We start from the raw sequence: 26335 nt of genomic DNA, 5'->3' as shown, positions 1-26335 counted from the left end.
GAAAGAGTAGGACGTAGCCTGAATTCTTCCTGTACTAACTTCAGCAAACAGCACAGTCTCTGAGTATTTATAGTGCCATAAAAGCTATGGCAGTCTCTTCTATATACCCAATACCAATGAAAATATCTCTTGATAGGCAAAGCTTTATACCTTCCTGGGATTTCACTGCTGAGGCAAGAAGGATGTCAGAAAACCATACATGCAGTTACAGAAAAGCAAGTGTAGGGAAAAAAAGCTCATCCCAGAAATGGGCAAATCACTTTTTCCAGTTATAGGAACACTTCAAATCAAGATCTGAGAATAAATCTGGGAAATTATTTGACAAAAATACTCTGAGTAGATCTTTTCCCCAAGAAATGCTACATTCTCTGCTGGTTTTACATTTGTTCATACACTTGGAAGTGTAGCTTAACATGTTACTGCAACATATGCTGAAAATACAGAACACCACAGAAATAAAAGGAATTTTAGTTATGTTAGGACATAAACTTCAGATGACAGATTTCCTCCACTGAAAAATGGATCTTAAAAATCTCTTCTCTTTGAAAAGAACTTGACATATTTCATCCATTGTATTTAACTGCAGCAACTGGTATTAAATGCATGCAAAAAATCACAACGATTCAATCCTGCCTCAGGGAAACAGGCACGTGTAACAGAAGCATAGGGCTGAAGGAACCTAAAGGGCTGCTCTACAGTTTTACAGGGTACTAGTACACATTTTTACAGGCAGACATAGAACAGAAACTGCTGGTAACCTGCACTTTTTAAGAGTGGATCAAAAAAAGCCGAGAAGCTGGCGAATGGGACAAAAAATACTTGCTAAGAAAAATCTGTGTGCCCTCCCTACTACTACACTTCATGTGAGTTTCTTTTTGTATGTCTTCACAAGCACCCTATCCCCCCGCTGAGCACTCTGACCACTCACCCGGGGCACCATGAGCACAGAAATGATAATGGTGATAAACTCTGTAACTGTTATAGGACAGGCTCCCTGGTGCTGCAGGCATTTCCCATCACCATCCACTATGTCACATCACAGCCAAGTACTGGTGGTGGTGCCTCCACCCAGTTGAGTGGGGGATGATGTCAAAGCCAGACCACTGCAGTTGTCAGCACAGAAGCTCGTTGCTCCCGTGCTTCAAATTCTGTTGTGCGTGTAAAAGCTGGTAAGTGTCAAGGGCCTAGCTTGGTGGTTCAGCTCTGATCAGATTTGAAACATGTCAGGATGCTGCATGCATACAGATGTCAGGGGAGCCTGGAGTGAACTGAAGAAAGCTGAATGGAGCTGATGACTGTCCAGAAAAGCTGATTTATTAATCGAGAAAGACAACACAGTCCAATGCAGCTACAAAGCATCAAGGAAATATGCAACCATCTGGATAACCTGAGGTAGGAAAACAACAAAACAGGTCTAGCGAAAAAGCAGGCTGTTTTTCAAATTTAACATGATTAGTACAAAAGTATGTGATATATGAAAGCATAAAAAACAACAGCAGGTTTCAAAAAGCAGCAAGACTCTTAACCACTGACATACAACACTACATCTAAAGACCATATTCTTTTTTTGCTGTCAATCCACAAACTCCACTTCAGTTCTGACTGCAGCTGTCTGATTTGTCTATTGCACCACCAGCCACAGGCCAAGACATCCTTGCATAGTGTGTCACAAGCATTGGTGAGGTACGCACTGAAGACAACAGGATGCACAGGTAAAACTAAGATCACTGTATTAGAAACATTGCTGCAGGCAACAGTGAATTGATGGGAGAAAAAAAAAATCACTTAGAAAGAGACTACAGGGAAATCAGATGAAAAAAAGAGTCAAACTTAGAATCCACTTTATTTGCAGACTAAGCAAGTGTTAACTCAACCTTTAAAAGAGAAAGTGAATCTAGATACTAAAAATCTCATTACTACAACACCCCCTTTCCCAGACTGGATAGCATCATAATACTCTGTTTATTTATTTTTCTATTTTCCTTTCTAGTTTCTAAGCTATTCCAAAGCTCTGTTGATATACAAAGGAAATTGAAGCTAGAATATATAAAATTATCTAAGTGGACACCTCAGGAACAGTGCTAGCCTTCAGTCTGCCCCATGGATCCTTCCCATTCTTGATCAAGGCCTCCTGAGAACTAAGAAAAATACACTCCTTAATCTTCATTTAGCAGTTTAAGTACTGAAGGATCAGAACATAAAATTCCACATCTATTTAACACTTGGTTAGTTGTCATTAAACAACTTGGCACTATCTACATTTCTGTTAATACCATCTTAGTTAATCAGCAACCATTACCACTCACTGATTATGCTCAGCCAGCCTCCTGGAAGACTTCCACACATTTGTGATCTAGTGAAACAGCCTAACTGTGCCAATAGTTCCCATTTATTCACCAGGATCTGAATCAAAGCACTCAAATGATGACATAGTTGGAGCCTCATAGACTGGAAACAGGATCAGAGGTGGAAGGTAAGAGAGGATGTTATATGGTGATGGAGTGTAGGACAGGGCTCTAAGGTCAGTTATCTGCATGGAAATACACCAAAACCAAAAATCTTGGCAAACCTCCTTAGGTTACCAGCTGCATTGTCCTCTTTGGGTAGATTAAATATTTTGAATCTGATGTTCAAACCACTAAGTATTAGGTTTCAACACAACATTATTTCTACAGGTACCTTCATATGTTTTCCCCCAATGCACCTTCTCTCTCCAAAATAAATACTTGGACAAATGTTTCTTTAACTACAACCTCTTCCATTTTTTATGCAAAGACACATCTTGGTAATTTCTCACTCTGCTTCAGCAATTAGAAAGTCAGAGAATACAGCATATTCTGTATACCTACATACCTACTTTCCAGGCTGGAGGAGTAAAAAGTGAGAATAAATTAAACTTAAATTTAAGCCTAAAGAAGCTAAATTTTGCAAAGCACTGAACAGATACTCTAAATGAAGCCCATGAGCTCTTCATAATTTAGGTAAATAAGTAAAAGGGGTATTTTGTAGATGGCAAGCTTTCCTGTTTAAAAACTAAAGTCCTTGCTTAGGCAACCAGACAGTTCCCACCAACATCAAAAAGAGCTAAATGTTCAGCTAATCTGCACAGTAAAGCCACCTAAATATGCCACTTTTATGCCATCTCAAAGGGCTTTTTTTTTAGGTTACCAAAAATTTTAAATATGCCCCAAGTCACACTGTAAATAAGCATCACATGTGTAACTTATGCCTCATTTAGAGATGTCTGGAAACTTGATTCTTAAATGGTGTTTTATCAGAAATGAATCAATAAAAGAACCAGTTTCCTCAGAAAGGATCAAATACTTCACAGAACTGTCATCAGGGACACTGCAGAGTGTTATTTTTGAACTACATAAGCAGAAGAGACTCACATTGGAGTAGCCAGGAACCCAGAGTTCTAGGAACTGCTTTCGGATGAGGAATTCAAATCTCTGCCCTGCCTGATCTGGTGCCCATGGTCCCAGGAATTACTTTACCCCCAAGCTTACTGTCTATCCTTTATGGCATTAAGTGGATAGACTATCCCTGTCCTGTAGTTTTCATAAAAATTCTCAGTTTTTCCTCAAAAGGATTTCCAGCTCTCCCTTCAACTCCTGTTTAATGAGAGACTTTCTGACTGAAAAAAAAAACTACCCCTAAAGACACCTCTGTAATTTTGCAGTGCTGCCTTTTTGGCAGAGTGGAAGCACTTTACTGACTTCAATCTTCATTTAAGAGAGGGCTCTATCTTTAACCTTTTTGAGTCCTTACACTTCCCAGTGTAGCTCTTCCTTGGTTGACTTTAAAAGGTGAAAGGCAGCAGGATGGCAGAGCTGCTGCAGATGGGTGCTGTGGTGTTTGGACAGCATGAGGAAGCTCAGGGATTGGAATAGGAAGAGGTGCAGTAAGTCAAGTTCGAGGCAGATGTGAAATGATGTATTTGGGTTATGGGCAAGAAGATGTTTAAGCTTTTGTAAGCAATCTCATAAAGTCGTTCTGGTGTAGAGGACATTCCCAGGGAGGACACAGTGAATCATGTAACACAGTTTCAGAATGGGGGGAATTCATGAGGGTAATTATTTATATACCTGCTAATTTATTAATGGGTATGTTCAAAACCAGTTGGAAAAGCCATCAACAGGATTTAAATAATTCTCCCATTTTTGGATGGGGAGTAAATTCTAATAATTTGATATTTTCCCATTGAAGAGTCCAGCATCTGATTTTTTTTTGTTTGCGAATTACCAGATTCTCTGTGTGTAAACAGCATCTGTATCCTTGGCAACCAGACTTCTCTTCATGACTGACTCATTCAATGAGGTCCTAATTCATTGTCATTCTTGCCATTTCGTTTGTGCCAAATCATAGTAATTGAGTTTTCCTTACAGACAGGAACAAATTATTAACCAAAAAGGAAAGCAAATACATGGCCCAAACCAGAAAAAGTAATGCATAAAGGAACTTCAGTTCCAGACAGATCCCCACAGGCTTCAAAGCTCAGCAAGGAATGGTCCTGCAGCACACACACTTGTCCACTGACACTGCAGTCTACCAGGGACCATGTGAGGAGCTGAGATAAGCAGGACAGAAAGTAGATGCCTACACAGAATGACTGTTAACACTTCCACATCTTTTTGCCAGTCTTCAGTAACAATTCCTGAGTGTTTCTCCAAGGTGCAACAAATGCCATGCAAAAACACACCTCTGCACCTCTGACCTTTAGAGACTGCATTTGGCTCCCTTGGCAAAAAGAATTAAAGGGCATCTGCTTCCTCTTAGCCCACTCTTGTTTTCTACAAATATTTCAAGACATTTTTGACGGATGTAAAACATCCTTAATGCAGGTACCTTTGGGGTGGGGAAAGGAAGATTTCTGTGAATATAATCGCTTACATAAGTTTTGGTTACATGTGCCATGGAGAGCAGAACAAAACCCACAGACTTAAATCTACTTGCGCACAGTGTGGCCTCTAGCACTACATAGCATGACAAAGGAAGTAAGTACATATTTGCATGAATAAAAATGATAAAGTAGTCTTTTTTTTGGGTGTTGCTTTAGATGGATATAAAATTAGTGATCACTAACAATGCAGAACTAGGTTGTAAATATTTCTATTCTTCTTATGCCTTTTCTAATAGACTCCCACATGGAGATCCTTCAAAGTTTGTATATGCTGGAAGGAAGAAGATTTCAGCCATACTCAAACATCTGACCTTCTCTAGCATAAGACAGTAAAAACCAACCAAACAAAAATCAATAAAATGGATAGAGATACAACTTAATGAGAACTGTAAAGAGAAAGAAGTTATTAGAATCCTCTTCAGGCAATATGGAATATTCAAGTGCTCCACAGGCCTGCTGGTCGTCCTATGTTTGCAGGAATGTGAACAAAGCAGCAAAGAAGTGTGTATGTATCTACACACACACTCACTGACACCTGAACAGCAGCCAGCACTGGGGAGCTGAGTTTATCTGGCACAACGTTGTGTGGAAGAGATGACAAATCGTCAAGGCTCATGGACTTTGAGGCCAGACAGAATTAAATCAGTGCCTTTTCAGTCTGACATGAGGAATGCAGTCTGATTTGATTGAGGAATACTTGACTGGGCCAGCTTTACCTTGGAATTTAAATCTCTCCCTGCATTTCCTTCTTTCCTGTGCTGTCCTTTTTGATCCTCCAGTACAAACTTCACAATTTTGTCTTTTTCTCCCTCTTACCCTGGAGGTTTCTTTTACCTCACTTCTTATTCCACAAAAACAGGATGTGCCAAATATGTGTGTCATACCATTTATATTTAATGCCATGGAACTGACTAACTTTGATGATTTTAAGAATATATTTTCTAAGTTGGGCTAACATTTGTTGCTTTTTTGAGAGGACCTCTTAACAAATGAGCCAGTTTCTTTTCAGAACTAGAATTCTGCTAATTTTCATAATGCAAATTCACAACTTTAATTGGTTTCTGCTATTTTAAAATTGTATGAAGAATTTTAAACAGTGCTGCCTGAGGGCCAGTTCTTTAACTGCTGCATATAGGAAGAGCTTTACTGAAACCAGGGTACTTATGTGCACTAGATAAGGCTCTGGCCTCTCTTTCAAAGCAAAGAATTTCAGCCCCAATTCAGTATTTAGGGGATAATTTTAGCAGTGTGAATAAATCCAGTTCAGCTGAAGAAATTGCTTATGTGTCTGCACCCCTCATTGAGTTAAATATCTCACACCAGAAAGGCAGTGGAGGATATTATGTATGTTAGACTTCATCGCCTATGCTGTAATGGAAATGATGGTGTGATACAATATCCAGCAATAAACTGCCAAGCCTAAGTTATGCTTGTAAAAATAAATATGTTAATAGGCAATGAAGTAAGGATTAAATTTATTTTTAAGATACTTCTATTAAATGCATACTTGTAGATGTTATAAATTAGCTAGATGTACCATACCAGGAGTAAATTAGTCAATATAGTCATTGGAGCCTAAAGAGTGACTTGCTTGACTAGATGTCAGATGTTTACTCTGAGGTGTGCTTAACCAGGTGTCCAAAACCTGTCATGGGGATCAGAGTTCAGTTGCCTAAATACAGATGTATTGCAACACTGAGAGCACCTTAGGATTATCCTGCCTGTATTATCTCCCATAGGTCTGTGTTTTACCTGTCAGTCCCATATGGGTATCTGAGATCTCTGGTGATTCAAACTGTGTTTTGGCAATTCACCCAAGTTCTAGATTCTGTTATTAGCTTAAATATATTTTTCCTCATGTAAATGTATGTGTTTTTCCCTGCTACTACATCTCCCCTTTTGTGTCAGGCCTTGTAATCGCCATCATACATTATTCGCAACATGAGCACAGAACTAAAACCTCTACCAGCACTTTGTTAAAAGGCATAAAACCATGATGCTTTTAAATTCTTGCATTGATCCTGCCCTACAAAATTCTATCATCAAACATTTAGTGATCAGTGTACTGACCAGTATACTGATCTGACTTTAGAAACTGTCTTCTATAGACCATGCCTGAAGAGTCAGTTGTGAATACTTTATGTATGCAATCCAAGCAATACTGGCCAGCTTTCACAGGTCAGTTAACCCATGTTGTAGATCTTCTGTCTTTTGGGAAGTGAAGCTTTTTAATCAGTGTGTGAAGGATGATTGATTTTCTATATTTATCCAGTGTCTGGTATTAATGCTGAACACTCCTGCTGTAACTCTACAAATTGTTACAAGGGAAAATTTTGTTAGATTTAGGATACATATTGCCCCAAAGGATTCGTGGTCAAACTCTGGAACAGGGGGCCAGGGAACTTGTGGAATCTCAGTCTTTGGAGACTTGACACCAAACTGCACAAGGCACTGAGCAACCTGATCTAAACTGGGCCTGCTTTGAGTAGGGTTTGGATGGTCTCCAGAGGTCCCTTGCAAGCTCTTCTGTGGTTTGTTTTGTTTTGTTTTTGTTTTGTTTTGTTTATGTTTTGAAGCCTCATTTACTAAAGTATTCTCAAAACATATATTAAGTATATGAACCTTAACTGAATTTTCAAATGCATCACGAAAAACTACCTAATATTTACTGTGTTCTGATGCCACTAGTCTTGCTCTGATTGAATCTAGCTCCTGCTGTTCAGCCAGCTAGTCTTATTCTATACCTGGTAGAAGCTCAATCAGCTTCAGTTCTGAACTCTCTGCATGCTACATTTGAGTCTGGCCTTTCAAAAGGACCAGCACAATTGATGTTAATTTATCCATATCTGTTCAAATCCATCCTGCTTTTCTATTGTAGCTGAAAATAGTGAAAAATGTGTTATTAAACTGATACTATAGCTTCATTTTATTAAAATAATAGGTTTGTACTTAGCCTTTTTTTCTAGGGCAAACCCTGGAAAAATGAGTGACAGTGTGGCTGGGTTAAGTATTTGCAAAGGCTAAATATGAAGTGTGCAAGGTCTTTAAATTTTCACTAATGTATTTCCAGTTAGTGTCTGCCCAATCCTCTTTGTGAATTTCACTCTATTAAATTATGTTGACTATACAGTTTCAAACTTACTCAGAACCAAAAAAAAAAGTAAAAAAGAAAAAAAAAAGTTTTCTATTCTTTGGCTAGGAAGACCTAAGAACTGGAACAGCAAGAAGAACTCAGCTGTAAGGTGCAATGGCACATGCAACAGATACAGAATGTAAGAAAGAGAAGCACTTCTCTGACACCTTGCGAAACATGTTATATTCCCCTCTTCTTAAGGGACTTTATCTGTCAGAGCGGAGTCCTGCATTCTCTGTCCCAAAAGATCCAACCCATCCAACCTCCTGTGAAACATACCTTCAGGTCAGACACATCTCTGTAGCACTGCTCGGAACGGGTGTGATCAGACAGCTGCACATTCCAGAAACAGGGAAGCTGGTACACAAGGAAGGGGTTTTGTTTGATGACCGCATTGAAGATATCCTAGCAAACAAAACCAGAGGAACAGTTGGGTACATTGTTCCTACTACAGGTGACCGCACCCTCCCTGAGCTGACTGTCCTCCACAGCACAGGGAGAAATTCAAACGGTCTATGCGAGCTGAACTCTGCAAACCTTGCCTCGTAATTTTGTTGCCTAGGAAGGTGCTTTCAATCTAAGGGGTGACATGTAAATCTGAGCTAGAGGAGCAAGCTCTCTTGACACAGAGCAAATGGACTCTACCAAAGTTTTCAAGAAATGTTTCTTGTACTGCTGGCAAGAGATGTGGTTCCTCTTCTATTCACCAGAGAAATATGCAGTAAATGACAAACTGCCAGCTCTTAGTAAGTACTGCATCACATCTCAATAAAAGGGAGGAAAGTGATCTGGCAGTTTCACTGCTTCAAGGTCAATTACTATGTGGGATTTTAGCTAGCACTTGTTGTTGTAGCAATTATTATATTTCATGGAAAAAGCATGTATTGTTCTGCCTTTATGTGGCCATCCAGTTGGGAAAAGTAAGTAACAAGCTTCAGGATAAGGTATTAGGGTAAGACATAAGCAACCTTGGTCAGCTGCACAAAATTTCTGCCCCATGCAGGTACTAGACAGCAACTCAGGATCTGATTGAAAACACAGTGAAATTACAAGAATAATTTTAATGAACTTGAGTAGATACGGATCAATCTGCAAGAATACTGCATAAAAGTGCATATCTCCATGTGCACACTTAGCAGATTGCTTCCTTAGTGGTGACTGGTCATAAGCCAGATGTAGCTCAGAAGCAGCAGAAATATCTAAATATGATGCTGTATTGAGTTAATACACTCAAGCTGTTGAGGAAGACTTATTGGTTCAGGTCCAGTACTACATTAACAGGGTTTCTGGATTTAAAACTAAGAGCTGGCAGGAAGCACAAAGAGTAAATACGAATTTCTGTGTATAGTCACACTATCTCTTCTCTTGGCCTCAGTCTCCCATCTGTGGCAGGGAGCCAGCAGGGCTTTTGTCTTCCCAGGGGCGTTGTGGCAAGGCATACATTAAAAGACTGCTGAGACTCATCTGCTAGAAACAGTGAAGAAATACCTGGAGATTCTTAAAACTAAAGTCTACTTAGACAATAACGAGCAGGAAAAAAACCCTGTATGTTTGGAGGTCTGGTGTCTGGAGAGTTGTGTGTTACAGAAAGAGAGACAAAATTACAGCTTGAAAACCCCATTTGTCTATCTTATGAATCGTGTGCAGAGGAGGCAGAAATGTCAGTGGAGTAAGAGAAACTTGATGAGTAAACCTCCATTCCTTTCTTCCACATTTTCCCCAGAATGATTAACAAATGGTGACCATAGGTACATTATCTTTCCTCCGCCTTTTCCCACACCTCATCCCCTTTCCCTTTCCCCCCTCTTACCTTCCTCAATCCATGGACTAGTGGCTGTACCACTCAACTAAAATGTCCTACTCACCTGGTCAGCCAGTGAAGTGGATAACATGCTCATCAACTCCCGCTCTGCTGTGAGTCTCCACATCTGCTCCCATTTCATCTTCCGTAACTTATCAAGAAGCAGCAAGATAACCCCTGACGGAAAACAAGAGAAGCCATGATGTCACACACCAGTCAAGGTCCATCCTGCCTATGTGCCAACTCAGCTTCTAAAACAAGCACATGAGCTGAGATCTATCAGTAGAAACTACAGTCCTTACCCTGTGCTAACAGGGGAGGTTGACCAAAAGACGCTTCAGGTTTCAAGATGCCACTAAAAGAAAGTTTTCCTGACCCCCTGAGGCTGCAGAGAAGAAATGGAGAGATGGCATACAGAGGAATGCTAGGTTAAAAAGGCTTGCAAGAAGGCTCAAATAGCCAAAGAGGAGTGAAGCTGGGAAGAAGAGAAGCAAGAGAAGGATCCTGTATTTCTAGAACTCTCCTTAAATAATAAAGCTTGACTTCATTATGACATGATTAGCATTGCAATTATTCCTTACCATATGAACCAATACACGTGATTCATGTGATGAAGCTTAATTGCATCCAAGGGTCATTATCATTCCAAAGAGAATTCAACAATATCCTAAATAAAGAAATATGGAATCTCCTAACACAGAGATTGGACCCTTCTCACTCCTTACTCTGAGAAGCTTCAGGCTCCAAGAGGATATCCTGTAAAGTCACTGTCTACTAGTGAAACAGTAGACACAATCTTGATTTCTCTAGTCTGACTCCATTTCTGCCATCTTCACAGTGATCAGAGATCTGCTTCCTCCAAAATCCCACTATTTAAATGCATTTCTAGCTGGCCTAAAATCAAGATTATGTTGAGACAAAAATAATTTTGTCACTCATACAAAACATTTTAGTTACAGTGTGTGGGGTCGTATTTGGCCCTTAATACTTACCACATAGGATGTAATACATAAACTCTGTAAGATGAAACCGCAGTCTTTATTCCATCTAGTGAGAAGTTAATCACTTGACAAACCGGATAGGAATCCCTGAAACATTTCTTGTTATAACCTAACCTGTGAGAGTGCCCACCATTAAAACAGGCAGTGTTCACAGAGTAGAATGCTCAGATCAGAAAGTTACACTCAAATTGAGAAAAGAGATATTTCAACATGAATTGTTATTCCTCAGGTTTTTTTTTGTCTGGACAAAATCCCTAGTGTACAGGAAGGGAAAACAGCAGAAGCAACGAAGCTAGAGTAAAGCATCAGCAAAACCTTTCCTACAGTGTCTCAGAAAATGTGAAAAATTAATTTGGAAAGACTTAGATAAGAGCACAGTCATGAGGAATGAATGCAAACTGAAGGACCATAAAGGAAGAGTACTGATGAACAGCAGCCCAACAGGCTGACAGGAGCTACCTTGTAACAGCAATTATAAGTTCTGTGTTGTTTCACATCTTCATAAGTAGAAGGGGGAAGTGAACAGAATAGTAATGACATCTCCAAGTGACATTAAAGAAGAAGTCTTAAATAAATAAATAAATAAATAAATATATAAGATCATGGTGACTTTAGAGAAACATAACAGCTACACAGAAGAATATGAAATGGCAAAAAGCAGGCACTTGGAAAAGCAGCCCAAGGGAGTCTAAGATGATAAGCTAAAAGTAATAAGAATAAGAAAGGAAATATAGTCTGAATACTTAAGAAATATTCTCATAAAACCTTTCTGGTGAAATAACCTTAAAATGGCAGATAAAATCCTTTATTTCACAAGTCCTTAAAAACTAGACTACACAAAGATTAACAAATATACCTGGAACAATCCTGCAATGGTTGGGATAGAACACAGGAGGTTTCAGGTAATTTCTATCTTCAGTTTCTACGACATGGCAAATGTCTTTCTAGTAAAAACTGGCACTGCCATGAATAAAAAGAAAATGTCTTCTGGCAGAGAACTTTGTGGCCTATTTTAGTTCTGTTTTCCATTTCAGTTCATCTGGTGCCCAAGGATGCTGGAACCTCTATTGCAGGGATCCCCTTTCATCTTCAATCAACCTCTCTGCATTCAGCTGTTGGATTGGAAAGCGGCGCATTGTCACAACATGCTACAATGTACTTCTGCCAGTGTGATTGTCTTCTCTCCAGCATAAATGAAGCCTATTTGAAATGTGTAGTGTGAGTGCATCAGCTTCTAAGAGAGCTATTGTGAATTGTCTGAAATTCTAGATCAATGTGAAGCAGATTCCTTGCACTGCAGCAATAAAAAGGGTAGGATAGGCTCCTCTCTGGCAGTGGATTTTTTCCAGCTGGCAAGAACTGTCAGCTTTCTTGCAATAGTGAAATACAACAGAGGAGATTCTTTATTAAGAACCATAGAGACTAATTGTAAGATTCAGTTAACTCCAATGTTATAGTATTTAAAATTTATAGAGAATAAAACATTTTTTCTTTATTTCTTTAAGCCTCCAGTCTGAGGAGGAAAAGGGGAATTGTTTCAATATGTGCAGTATTCTCCTTTTTTTTTAAATCTTCCACTCTATGCTAGCAGCAGATTATGGCATAGCAGCTAAAGAGATTATGCTGTCCTGAGGGGCTATCATGGTAACAGCTAAGAATAAAAGAGGCAGATGGGGTGGGAAAACTGGAATATATGTGAGATAGGTTGTATTAAATAACAATACAATCATAGCTATTGAAAATATTCACAAGCTTTTCATGTTCCGTGATCAAGACTAATATCAATGTGGTTTCTACTTTAATTCACCTACAGACTTGTGCTTAACACCTTTGTACAGCCTCTGTTCAGGGCTTCTTGCAATGTAGAACTCTAATTTACTGCTGCCGTAGAAATAACTAGTGCAGAATATTTATAGTAAGTTTAAATATTTACTCATTAATTACTGAGAATAAGAGATTTCTACTAAGAGAAGAACTTTATACTATTCACCTAATGAGTCCTATCAAGTGCAAAAGCAAAGCAAAAGCATATGTGTTTGGAACTTTTAAACAGTTCATGCAGAGGGAAAATAACCATTTCTTTGGAACAGCGAACTTCAGTTTTACTTCTACATTGTTCTGTTACCAAAGGAAACATAACAAATGAACTAACTCCAATATGTGCAATTAGTTTGCAGGCAAAGCTTCTGAAATAAGGGAAATATTTGCCTGAGAGGTCCCTTCCCTTTGAGTCAAATTGACTGAATTCTCAGGCTAAATTCAACATGACATACAGCTGAACATAGGGGGGAAAGGGACTTACTCTCAGCTTCTGTGCTAGTGGAGGAAGAGACTGGAGGAGAAAAAAAATAATAATAAAAAAATAATCAAAGGAATATTTTATGAACATCAGGCCCCAGGCAGTGGGACTTCTCATCTTTTGATGAGAGAAGCATTTTCCTTCCTTAACCTACCTGAGAAAAAAAAAAGGGAAAGCTTGGCAGCATATAAACAAAAAGAGAAAAGTGGAAACCCAAATTTCTCATGAGTATTAAAAAAAGTATGATCTGCCACGGAACACCCTATTTTCCTTATTCTGAGGAGATAGTTCAGGCATATACAGAGATGCAAATATTTCAAAGAGCTCTTGGAAAAATAATGCTTTATTACCACACCTATAGAACATGTTCTAGTCTAGTTTTTACCTGAATGGCATTTTCTCCCCCTCCTTGATGAGTCTTTGTTTGGACTACTGCAATCTGACATTCTGAATTGCTCGAACAAACAAGCAACCAGGAAAGCAAACAAACAAAAGAGTTTCTAAAAGATGTAATTTCAGGACACACAGAATAAACACCAGCCCCAAAACAACAAAAAACGCCAAATAATTGGGTGAATAGATTGGAGAGAACAGGGAAAAAAAATTTGAATTAACATATTTGGATCAAAACATTTCAGTTATGAAATACTGTATTATTTTGGCACATTTATAAAAAAAAGTTATTCTAAAATAGTATACTTCACTTCAAAATTGATACAAATGAAAAATCTTATTGAAGATGAGATTTTTATTACAAGACCTGAAATTTCTTATTGAAAGACCTGAAAAGGAAGAGAAATGTTTCATTCTGGGTCTAAAAAATCTCTGGGGGTCACCTGATTTTTTTTGTCCTTTTCCCATTGTTTAGTTAATCCAAACCAAATTTTTGACGCTCATATGTTTTGACTGAGCAATGGTTTCAGTAGATGCTTCAAGCCATCTCAGCATGGCAGTGTGTTTTTTTTGTTAATTTGCTCCAGAACAAAATATTTCATTTCATTTTTCTGTACAGTTGTCCTGGTTGGAGCCAGGATAAAGCCAATTTTCCTTTTACTGATTTTTTTTTTGCCTTCAGTAAGCTTTCTTTTAACTAGTTAGCAGAGTGTTCCAACTAAGACTGATAACGATGGGATGTTTTTGTAACTGCTGGGTCTTCAAGGTCACATCTTTACTGTGCTGGCTCAGACACTATGGGGAGATCTATGACCCCTCAGAGTTAGACAGACAGCAAAACTGGCCAGAGATATTCCATTCCATATATCTACGTAAGCTCAGAGGAAGGTCAGAGATCACAGAAGACAACTTCCTTCCTGCTGCTTCTTCCCTTCTCTTCCATCCATGGCTGATGTCCGGGGAGGACTCTGTCCATCCATCACCACGGACCCCCATGCTCGAGCTCTCCTGACCCTCATCACTCTGTGCTCTCTCCAGCAGCTCCAGGATTTTTTGGGACTGTTCCCAGCTCAGGAGATGCTGTGGGAGTTGCTGGGGGTGGGGGGAGGCAAGAGGCTTTTGCACATATCTAAACATATTTGTATATAATTGTATATATATTTTCTTATATCATTAGTGTTTAATTAAAGCTGTGTATTTTAGTTTTCAATACAGCCAAGTCTCTCTCTTTTTCTATCTCTCCTGCCCTACCTGGGTGGGAGGGGGAGGGGATCAAGAGCATTTTTATCAAACCCGAGTCAAATGGTGACAACAGTAAAGTGAAATCTTGCAGAAACAGGAACAATTTCCCTTGGAATGCTAGCAAGCATCCCCACTTCTTGTTTCAGGAACACAGACTATGGCTTTTCCCGAGATTCAAACAGGAATATATAGTAAGTAGAGATGGAAGTAATAAACAACATTTTAAGATAGAACAGAACCTCTTACAGAAGTTCAAGTGAAATTGGACAACCTTTCAAACTCAATCTATTTATTACAATGGCCTTTTTAAGGTGGCTGGAAAAATATTCAATATTGTGGGGAAAAAATGTAGCTACTGAGAGATTATTTTCTGTAAGCACTACCTTGCCTGTTTCTTTCAAGTGGATCAGGACGCTTTTGTAAGCTGTTGAGGCAATACCATGTTATATGAGCTGCATCTCAGAGCCTGTCCTTGTCTCCTTGTCAGGTTTTTAAACATTCTTTTGAACCATCTAAACAGATAACAAGTAGATATCTGAGAAAGACAGGCTAGACATACTTCAAAATATAGTATAAGGCACTTGTGAGTTTTTTTTAAATTACTGGGATTTTACCAACCAGTGTAGCAAAGACCATGCACCAACCCACCAAGTCTTAGGTGCCGTAAGAAATAATGTTAAGTAGGGCTGACATTATGGAGATTTGCTGCAATAAATAGCTGACCTGGAGATTTAAGGCAGCACAAGTATCAGTAAGATACTATGCTTTATGAAATAGATTTGGCACCAAAAAGTTACGTTCTGCTCTGGAAGCTCAGCTTGTAGCTTTGGCATCCCAGTAGAAGCACTATGGTAGTGTTAATTGCTTAGTCATCTAGAAAATACTTATGTTCTTTTAATCCCAATTTCTTGTACCTGAAATCAATAGAAGTGGTCACAGTGTGTAATGAGATTATGCTTTTGTTGGATCAGGGCCCAAATTACTGGTTTTGCTAAGGATTGCATTTAGAATCCACTGGGCCACACCTCCACACACACTGACAGTGGCCTTTGCTGTCCACCCATAGCATCAAAACCAAACAGAAGAACCCAAGTATACGGCTGTTAGGGATTAAAAAATTGAATTAAAGCCACAATTCCACAACAAGCCACTGCATGTATTTTAGAATCCTCATTTTAAGTCTTTATGTGGATGAAAATCACTGTATTTATTTCACTTGATTGCCCATCTATCTAACTGCTGCTCATAATTTGAGTAGCTGTGTATTTATAGCTTCTAACACAGTATGACCAGAGGACTGTCATTCTGACAGTTTTGGTGTATCCTGATACATTATTTAACTACGGACTTATGTGCACCAGCCTTTTTCTCAAAAAAAAAAAAGCCCTTCACCATGTAAAAAACCACCTAATAAAAACTTGCAGGGCTGCACCATGTATTAACTGAGAATAGATGATGACTCCACATTTGAACTTTTATCTGAGAAAACTGAACAGGGCTAAGAAACTGTTTTGAAATGGAAAGTGGGTGTCCCTCTGGGCACGGTGACAGAATGCAATAGCTCTTGTTTTCTCTGCACATGTATTGAAAGTGAAGCTGTGATAGAGTGCATACTGAAATGTAGCTCGGTCACTCTGTTGGGAGCCTAGTTCCTCTTGAAGAATTACAAACATTTTGTTTACACTTCCTGATGACCATTTAATGAAGTGGAACACTTCTATTTTCTTTGCTCTCCTTTTCCAAAGTATGCCATTTCTCCTTAGGCAGAAGTAAGATGAGGGCTATAGTCCAGCATGATTCTAACTTCTTATAGAGCTACTGACTGTAGCTTAGACTTTCCTAGTTTTCTAATTCTTTATTGTTTGGATGGTATCCTTCTCAAGCAATTAAAAAAAACAAACAGCAACAAAACATATATATATGCTTTGTATCTTCTCTTCAGCAACTTCCATTCCTGAGGAAATTTCTCCAACTTTCCCAAAGGCTGCTATAGAAAAATTTCCTTGATTCAGGAGTCTAAGGGGTCTACAGGAGAGAGGCCATGAGCTGTAAGACAGGAAGTCTACAGAAGAAAATCTCTGCTACTTAAAGACCATCCTGCCAAGCAATGCCTTCCCTTTCCATCTTCCACAGGCCTGGAAAGAGAATTAACAATTCTGCAGGTCTTTAAGAGGTCAGCAAAATAAAAACCATCTCTGGAGGAATTGGCCTTTTCTTACATAGATCCCATGTGGTGCAAAGCCATAGACTTTTTGTGTATGATAATTGTTGATACATTTTTCACAAATACCATAGCAAAAAACAATGTGCCTGGCACAAATCTTAGCAAAATCGGAGAAGGGAGCTGAAGTTTTCCCAGCTGCTTTTGTTGCTTTGGGTACCAAGGAAGACAATAAGGAATCCTTTGCAGACAATTTTAGGAGGAATAATCTGTGAAGGAGCTCCTTACATGGGTTTTAAAAAGCTCCCCAGTTTTCTGACAGCCTTTGCAGTCCGTGACCCTTGTGAGTATAAAGTGTGCAGACATTACTTTATAGAAGCAGTGGAAAGCAAATATTCAAGAGATTTCTCAGTTCATAAACTAGGGAGATGGCTTCCAAGAGGGAAGAAACCAAACTAAAACCCCAGGATGAAAATAAAGAAATTCTCTTGAAATTCAAAAGAGTTGGAAAGTTTTTGCTCAGCAAAGGTCCAAAAGTTTTAAACCTCAACTTAACACATTCTAAATTCAGACCAGTAAAGTGAAAGAGGGGGGTTCAGCTTCTATAAGCTGTAGCACAATGACAATGAACCACCTAAAAAGAGCAGAGCAGAACTATCTCAAAGGTATCTCAGCACTGCCACGCACAAGTATCTCCCAACAGCTATTCAGTACACATCTCTACACGTCTGGAAGTCATGATGGAGGTGCCAAAAGTTGACACCAACAAGACGATGGCCAAGTACACATCTTACTGTAAAGCAATTAGCAATGTGAGACTGAAAAATAATGGTGACATGGGGAAAAAGTGGAAAATCTCTAAGAAGTTTTCAAGAACCTTTCCTCCTTTAACATTAAAAATGCAGTAAGATCTTACACAACAGGTTTTTCTGTGATTTCATTCACCTGGTTACTTAGGTGACTTCAGTCAAAAGGAAAACAAAATCCTAGTTAAATACATATTTAAGTGATAAAGTCAGAAAGGATAATTTTTAGCTCTTCTATAACAGAGGCCATAAGATTTTTAAAAATCAATTTGTGCTTTAACTAGAGCAGAACTCCTAGAAAAACATCCAGTCTTGATTTAAAAATTTACAATAATGGATAATCTATCACAAACTGATAAGGTATTCCAATGCATAATAACCCTGATGAAGGATACTTCCCTTATTTCTAATTTGAACATGTCTTCGAACTTGCAGTCATTTGATCTTGCTGAACTTTTGCTAAATTGGCAAGCCCTCTATTAAGAAATGTTATTTTCTCCCGCAGATACCACTAAGCTATGATCAAACTATCCCATGACTTGCTCCCAGATAAGCTTCTGGAACCATTTTTCCCAACTTTATGGGAAATTTTCCAGTGCTTTGAACTTCATTAATTTCTAAGTGTTCATCTTTGACCTGTGCAGATTAGACCCAAACAAGTAGCTAAATCTACATTTTAAAATATATCCGCTCCAAGAAGTCACCCCTAGCACCCAGATCAAGGACTGCAGAGTGGTTGTACATACACTGTTCAGGGTTTAGCTCTTTATTGAGAGGGCTGGTCATGTTAATGCTACACAGTACTTCTCTCTGAGGGCCTAGTTTGTGTTCTTTCAGTTTTTGGATGTAATAACTCTTTTGGTTGCATTTTTTAGTGTCCAACATTATGAGAGAGCCATGCTACAATTTTTTAGATTGGAGAGTTTTTAGCATGGAACTCAAGGTCTATGTTTTGTGCACTTGAGAACATCATTAGGGTATATGGGAATATTAGAGGGTGTGAAGTTTTCTAATCTGGTGATGCAGGGCTGGAGAGGTGGTAGTATGGATAGGTGTAGTCCTTTCTGGAGCGAACTATCAACAAATTACACAGATTATTTTTTTTCACAAAAAATGTGCTGCTCCCTCAGAAAGACAAGGTACCAACTAATTTCTCTGTCCAGTGGATGATCAGGGATTCAAGAGCAAAGCATTAACCAGGGAGCTAAGTTATCTAACAGTGTAGACATCTTGTATGTCAAGAGTAAAAAGTCAACACTCAATAAAAAAGAAATGTATCTCCTGTACTCATACTTGAAATGTCTCTGTTGTTACATCCAATGGTTACACAAAGTATTTTGACAACTGTATTAAACCTGGAATTCATGTTTACTGATTATCCATCCTGGACTGATTCTCAAGCATCTCTTAATTCTTTCTGAGTGTACAATTTTACATGTTACAGAGAAGTGTGAGTGAGTGGCACAACCCTACATCAAGCCAGAGTAATTGGACTTCGGGTGAGCTGTCCTGAAGAGGTATCACAGAGAATAGTACAGGCTGTACAGGGTTACTGTGTGGAAGGTCCAGTCATTGAATCTCCCTGTACAGGAATGTTTGGAAAAAGGGATCACACAAAGATTGTTTCCACAGATAAAAACCAAGGACATTTCCTGGAATGTGATGAATATTTGCCTGGATGAAAGCAAATATGTCTTCCCAAACTAATCTATGTTGGACTCTCCACCAAAGAATTACCACCTTTAAAAGAAAAAGATCTGTTTCTTGATCCTCAGCTCCTGTAAATCAGGTCTATTTAATGCAAGAGCCAGGCATTTATATCAGAGCTGGACCTCATCCATGATACTTATCCATGTGTTTTAATTCCTCAGAAAGCAGTAAAAAGTGAAAGGTAACAGGGATAACTCCTTTAAATTATGTGGGGGGTTTTTTGGGGTTTTGTGTTTAGGTTTTTTTGTTTGGTTGCTTGTTGTTTTTTTGTTCTTTTTGTTGTTGGTGTTGGTGTTTTGTTGTTGTTTGGATCCTCTCAAAAACATCATATTTAATAGGGGTTGAAATGTCAAACAATTTTACGAGGTTTCAACTTCAGACTATGTGAAGAGGAAAAATGCACCCTGCACAACTGGGTGTGCATTTTGCCCAATGTGTGCCACATTTTGGCTGGCACTTGGCTTCCGGTATAAAGAGTTGTCCACAAGACTAATTGTAGAGATGAGCACAATGAGTAAAAAAACCCATCATAGCTTTTCTTGGTCTGGTGTTCAGTCACTGCCCCAGCAATAGAAGAGAAAATGTGGCTCATGGGCTGAATAGCCTCTCAGGTATTTCTTTTTGGGGTTTTGCATTCAGGAGCAACCAGGCAGCTTTTTTTCCCCTGTATTAATGGGTAATTTATTGACTGGATAAGGTTCAGGAGGAATAGAACATTCTGAGCAATGGATTAAGGGAAGGAAAGCACAGCACAGAATGAACAAGTCTACAAATTGACCACAGCAGTTTTTAAAAAACAGGAAAACCAATTTACTTTAATTCAATTATTTCACCCAAAGGTCATCTGCAGGTAAATCCTTCCTCCATGACCATTTCTCTTCTAGCAACAGCGAGACAGGATTAGGTTCAAAACAGAAATATATTGATGCATTTGTGTAAGAAGAAAATGTGTCTGGATGAGTCTGTTTAGCTTGCTCATGTAGCCCAACTGAGGTACAATTTGCATAAGTAGACTATAAGGTGCCTGCAAAGTAAGTTGGACTGCCAAGCTCAAAGGCAGTAAAACATTCAGATGGCAGCCATTTACAAGTGATATTCCACAAAAATTGATACTGAGGCTGATACTGTTTAATGTGCTGATCAATGTCCTGGAGATGGGATAGAATGCATTGTCAGCAACATCATACCTGACACCAAACTGGGGTCTGTGGCCAGTATCCCAGGGACAGGGCTGCTATTCAGAGCGACCCTGACAGCCTGGTCGAGTGGTCTAAGAGAAAGCCCATAAAGTTCAGTGAAAAGTCCTGCATGGGAATATTCCTGAATGGAGAGTACAGGATGCAGTACAAGTGAATAGAAATGAGCTTTTCAGTCCCAGGCAGCTTGGTGGACAGCAAGTTGAAGATGAGTCAACAGTGCAACCTTGCAATAAGAAGACCAACCACATCCTGGGCTTGATCCCTTAGATCAAGGGAAGTCATTACCACTCTTTAACTCAGTGCTTGTAAAACCACATCTGAAGCACTGGTTTGTATTCCTCAGTCAAGACACTGACATGCTAGAGTAAGTCCAGCACAGAACAACCAAAATGGTCAGAGTCCTGAAGAACATGTATGAGGAGAAGCTGAGAAACTGGACTGGTTCAGCCTGAAGCAGAGAAGGCCAAGGGAATGTCTAACTGCTGTCTACAACTACTTAACATAACCTAACTCTTTTAAGAGATGCACAGAGACAGAATAAGAAGTAACTGGTACAAACTGCAGCAAAATTTTTACTTACACTTTTAACTTTTCTCATCAACACTGTAGTCAAATACAGAAACAGATTTCCTTGACAGGTATCCTTGGAGATACTAAAAAGTCAATTTGAAAAGGCACTGAGCAACCTGAGCTGGTTTTCAGTTGGAAGAGGACCATAATACCTCTGGAGATCGTTTCTGATCTAAATTGCCTCTAATTCTATGATTCTATTTGGGAAAGCTTTTCTTTCCACTATCTCTGCTAAGGCCTTGAGAACAACTGTGGAGCAAGTATCTGTCTCTGTAGGATAATGCAGTGCTCCTGTCCTCCCCTGAGCTCAGTTTGACAAAGACAGATGAAGGAGGGAGACTTGAGGAGTTACAAAATGAACAATTAAAGTCAGGATGTAGCTGAAGTTAGAAACATAAGACAGAGAGTGAGGAAAGGAAAGAACTGAGCCACTTCTTCTGAGATCTTAGTGTCTGCTCAATTTTGCAGATTCATCTTTTTCCAAAGTCTCTTGATATTTTTTTAAAGAGGAAAGGTTTTTCTTGAAAATAGCTTACCCTAACACTGAAATGATCAAAGCATAGTGATTTCTTTAGCCAACAGCACCTAAGAGAGTAATCAGCCTATAACCAAATGCAACTGTTTTTTGTTGGCACTCTCAGCTTTGGGAGAAGAGTGCAGAAAGATTTCTTAGTTACTCTGCTACTTTCTGTGACAGGCACCAGGGTACTCATTAGAGTCAAAAGACAGAGTCCAACTGTAATGTAATGCCTCTTTCTTTACTCTGGAACTATGGCTGTATCTACAAAAAGGAACTGACTTTACACAGTCACATTTATGAGCACAATGAGAAACTGGAAAATGAACTTGCACTTCAGAAGAAAAAGTACTAGTTTTACTATTACTATGCATCTGTCTGGGATTCTCCTGTCATATAATAGAAGTTTTTGTTCTCAGTTTAGGCACCTGGATGCCTCTGCTAAGCTTTTATGTGCAAGTCTTTCATCTAAATTTAACCAGCTAACGATGGTCCCTCTACAATAAAAAGAGGGCATTTCAGAGTGCTGGACAACATAATTACTCATCAAGCTATGCACGTTCACATAAAAGACTGTCTTGATCATGCTAAAAATACCACACTTCAGAATGATTCTTTAAATCATTAGATTGTAATACTGTGTATACATGTCCTATTTATGTACATTGCATGGACTTACGAACTCAAGTCAGTAAAAAACCCCTAACTAGGACTATTTATTAAACTAAAAGGAAATACTTTCTATTTACTCCAATACAATGGAAACTAGAATGTGGTATAGGCTGAATGTCGTATTTTTATCATAGGCTACTTAGGAGATTAAAGTTTCAGAGCATTTTAAAGGTGTTTTTTTAAAAAAAATACAGTCATTGCAGGGTCTGACACATTTAATTGTGAAGGAGAAGAGGATATATCTCAGGGAATGCCATGAACAGCAGACCAATTCAGCCACAACCATGTCATTACTACATGGATAGGCCTCTCATACTAGAGGCACCATTTTCAAAATCAAATACATATTGACCCTCATTTCAGAAATGTCAAGCATGCTGTAAACAATCTCTCAGTACACCACATGCTTTAGAAACTGCATGAAAAAGACTAGAAAGGAAGCTATCCTTTGAGGGTAGTCTGCTTTAAGATAACTTAGTTTTAAGTGCAAACTACAGATTATAGCCAACAGAGGTAGAGATGTCGTCATCAAAAGGAGAATTACCATTGCAGCTTCCCACCACTGACAGAAACAGGACGACAGTTCCCTTCAAGCCTAAAGGCAACATGTTGGCACTTCCTAAACTACTACCCACTCAATGTGCATGACACCTGTACCTCAAATGCATCTTTGTGCATTATAAGCACAAGTGTGAGTATGCTTTGCATTATAACAGCAGGGAGGTTGGAACCTGATGGTCTTTGAGGTGTCTTCCAACCTTCAGCATTTTATGATTCTATGATTCTATATTTAGATGGCTATCATGGAATTCTGACTCTTTCGGGGGTGGGGGAAATGCATTTTGGTAACAGATGTATCCAGAATTAGGCAACAATGCTTTATTTAAAGCATTACCTGTGAGGATTTCTGAAAACCAGAAGGGTCTGATTAAATGCAAAGTGCTCAGCGCTTCTTAATATCAGATCCATTATCAAAATGTTGTGAGCAGAAGCTCACGGAGCTTGGATGAACGTGGTTACTGTGTTTCCAGAGCAGGACCACAGACAGTTCCATGATCATCACTACGTAATTTTTGCTCTGCTTTACTAGTATTCTGAACTGAAGATGCACAGTATGATCACAAAGAAATTCAAGGTTCTGGAGTGAGTTCAGAGAAGGGCAACCAACCTGGTCAAGGGGCTGGAGAAGAAGTCCTATGAGGAGAGGCTGAGGTAATTTGGATCGTTTAGTTTGGAGAAGAGGAGGCTGAGGGGAGACCTAATCACTCTCTACAACTATCTGAAAGAAGGTTGTAAGGACATGGGTGTTGGCCTCTTCTCTCAAGTAAATATTGATAAGGCCAGAGGAAATGGCCTTAAGTTATGCCAGGGGAGGTTCAGACTAGATATTAGGAAGAATTTCTTTACTGAAAGAGTGGTCAGACCTTGGAACGGGCTGCCCAGGGAGGTGGTGGAGTCACATCATGTAGATGAGACACCAGGACATGCTCTAGTGGACATTTTGGGTTTTTGTCATTCTGGGGGCCAAGGGAATGTCTAACTGCTGTCTACAACTACTTAACATAACCTAACTCTTTTAAGAGATGCACAGAGACAGAATAAGAAGTAACTGGTACAAACTGCAGCAAAATTTTTACTTACACTTTTAACTTTTCTCATCAACACTGTAGTCAAATACAGAAACAGATTTCCTTGACAGGTATCCTTGGAGATACTAAAAAGTCAATTTGAAAAGGCACTGAGCAACCTGAGCTGGTTTTCAGTTGGAAGAGGACCATAATACCTCTGGAGATCGTTTCTGATCTAAATTGCCTCTAATTCTATGATTCTATTTGGGAAAGCTTTTCTTTCCACTATCTCTGCTAAGGCCTTGAGAACAACTGTGGAGCAAGTATCTGTCTCTGTAGGATAATGCAGTGCTCCTGTCCTCCCCTGAGCTCAGTTTGACAAAGACAGATGAAGGAGGGAGACTTGAGGAGTTACAAAATGAACAATTAAAGTCAGGATGTAGCTGAAGTTAGAAACATAAGACAGAGAGTGAGGAAAGGAAAGAACTGAGCCACTTCTTCTGAGATCTTAGTGTCTGCTCAATTTTGCAGATTCATCTTTTTCCAAAGTCTCTTGATATTTTTTTAAAGAGGAAAGGTTTTTCTTGAAAATAGCTTACCCTAACACTGAAATGATCAAAGCATAGTGATTTCTTTAGCCAACAGCACCTAAGAGAGTAATCAGCCTATAACCAAATGCAACTGTTTTTTGTTGGCACTCTCAGCTTTGGGAGAAGAGTGCAGAAAGATTTCTTAGTTACTCTGCTACTTTCTGTGACAGGCACCAGGGTACTCATTAGAGTCAAAAGACAGAGTCCAACTGTAATGTAATGCCTCTTTCTTTACTCTGGAACTATGGCTGTATCTACAAAAAGGAACTGACTTTACACAGTCACATTTATGAGCACAATGAGAAACTGGAAAATGAACTTGCACTTCAGAAGAAAAAGTACTAGTTTTACTATTACTATGCATCTGTCTGGGATTCTCCTGTCATATAATAGAAGTTTTTGTTCTCAGTTTAGGCACCTGGATGCCTCTGCTAAGCTTTTATGTGCAAGTCTTTCATCTAAATTTAACCAGCTAACGATGGTCCCTCTACAATAAAAAGAGGGCATTTCAGAGTGCTGGACAACATAATTACTCATCAAGCTATGCACGTTCACATAAAAGACTGTCTTGATCATGCTAAAAATACCACACTTCAGAATGATTCTTTAAATCATTAGATTGTAATACTGTGTATACATGTCCTATTTATGTACATTGCATGGACTTACGAACTCAAGTCAGTAAAAAACCCCTAACTAGGACTATTTATTAAACTAAAAGGAAATACTTTCTATTTACTCCAATACAATGGAAACTAGAATGTGGTATAGGCTGAATGTCGTATTTTTATCATAGGCTACTTAGGAGATTAAAGTTTCAGAGCATTTTAAAGGTGTTTTTTTAAAAAAAATACAGTCATTGCAGGGTCTGACACATTTAATTGTGAAGGAGAAGAGGATATATCTCAGGGAATGCCATGAACAGCAGACCAATTCAGCCACAACCATGTCATTACTACATGGATAGGCCTCTCATACTAGAGGCACCATTTTCAAAATCAAATACATATTGACCCTCATTTCAGAAATGTCAAGCATGCTGTAAACAATCTCTCAGTACACCACATGCTTTAGAAACTGCATGAAAAAGACTAGAAAGGAAGCTATCCTTTGAGGGTAGTCTGCTTTAAGATAACTTAGTTTTAAGTGCAAACTACAGATTATAGCCAACAGAGGTAGAGATGTCGTCATCAAAAGGAGAATTACCATTGCAGCTTCCCACCACTGACAGAAACAGGACGACAGTTCCCTTCAAGCCTAAAGGCAACATGTTGGCACTTCCTAAACTACTACCCACTCAATGTGCATGACACCTGTACCTCAAATGCATCTTTGTGCATTATAAGCACAAGTGTGAGTATGCTTTGCATTATAACAGCAGGGAGGTTGGAACCTGATGGTCTTTGAGGTGTCTTCCAACCTTCAGCATTTTATGATTCTATGATTCTATATTTAGATGGCTATCATGGAATTCTGACTCTTTCGGGGGTGGGGGAAATGCATTTTGGTAACAGATGTATCCAGAATTAGGCAACAATGCTTTATTTAAAGCATTACCTGTGAGGATTTCTGAAAACCAGAAGGGTCTGATTAAATGCAAAGTGCTCAGCGCTTCTTAATATCAGATCCATTATCAAAATGTTGTGAGCAGAAGCTCACGGAGCTTGGATGAACGTGGTTACTGTGTTTCCAGAGCAGGACCACAGACAGTTCCATGATCATCACTACGTAATTTTTGCTCTGCTTTACTAGTATTCTGAACTGAAGATG

At 39.0% G+C, this 26335-nt stretch overlaps 1 protein-coding gene across 1 annotated transcript in view; it reads right to left on the bottom strand.

Annotated features, from left to right (window-relative positions):
- Positions 1-26335, bottom strand: part of LARGE (like-glycosyltransferase) — a 198577-nt gene that overhangs the window by 30463 nt on the left and 141779 nt on the right. Inside the window, exons 7-8 of the mRNA XM_010005777.1 lie at positions 9902-10014; positions 8316-8441 (exon numbers count right to left, since the gene is read on the bottom strand). Of these exons, the coding sequence (XP_010004079.1) occupies positions 8316-8441; positions 9902-10014 (239 nt within the window). The remainder of the gene's footprint in view (positions 1-8315; positions 8442-9901; positions 10015-26335) is intronic.

Source organism: Chaetura pelagica, unplaced genomic scaffold (genome assembly GCF_000747805.2).
Source record: "Chaetura pelagica isolate M959 unplaced genomic scaffold, ChaPel_1.0 scaffold79, whole genome shotgun sequence".
Taxonomy (NCBI): Eukaryota; Metazoa; Chordata; class Aves; order Apodiformes; family Apodidae; genus Chaetura; species Chaetura pelagica.
Note: the sequence above shows the minus strand (reverse complement) of the source record. Positions and strands in the feature narration are given on the sequence as shown.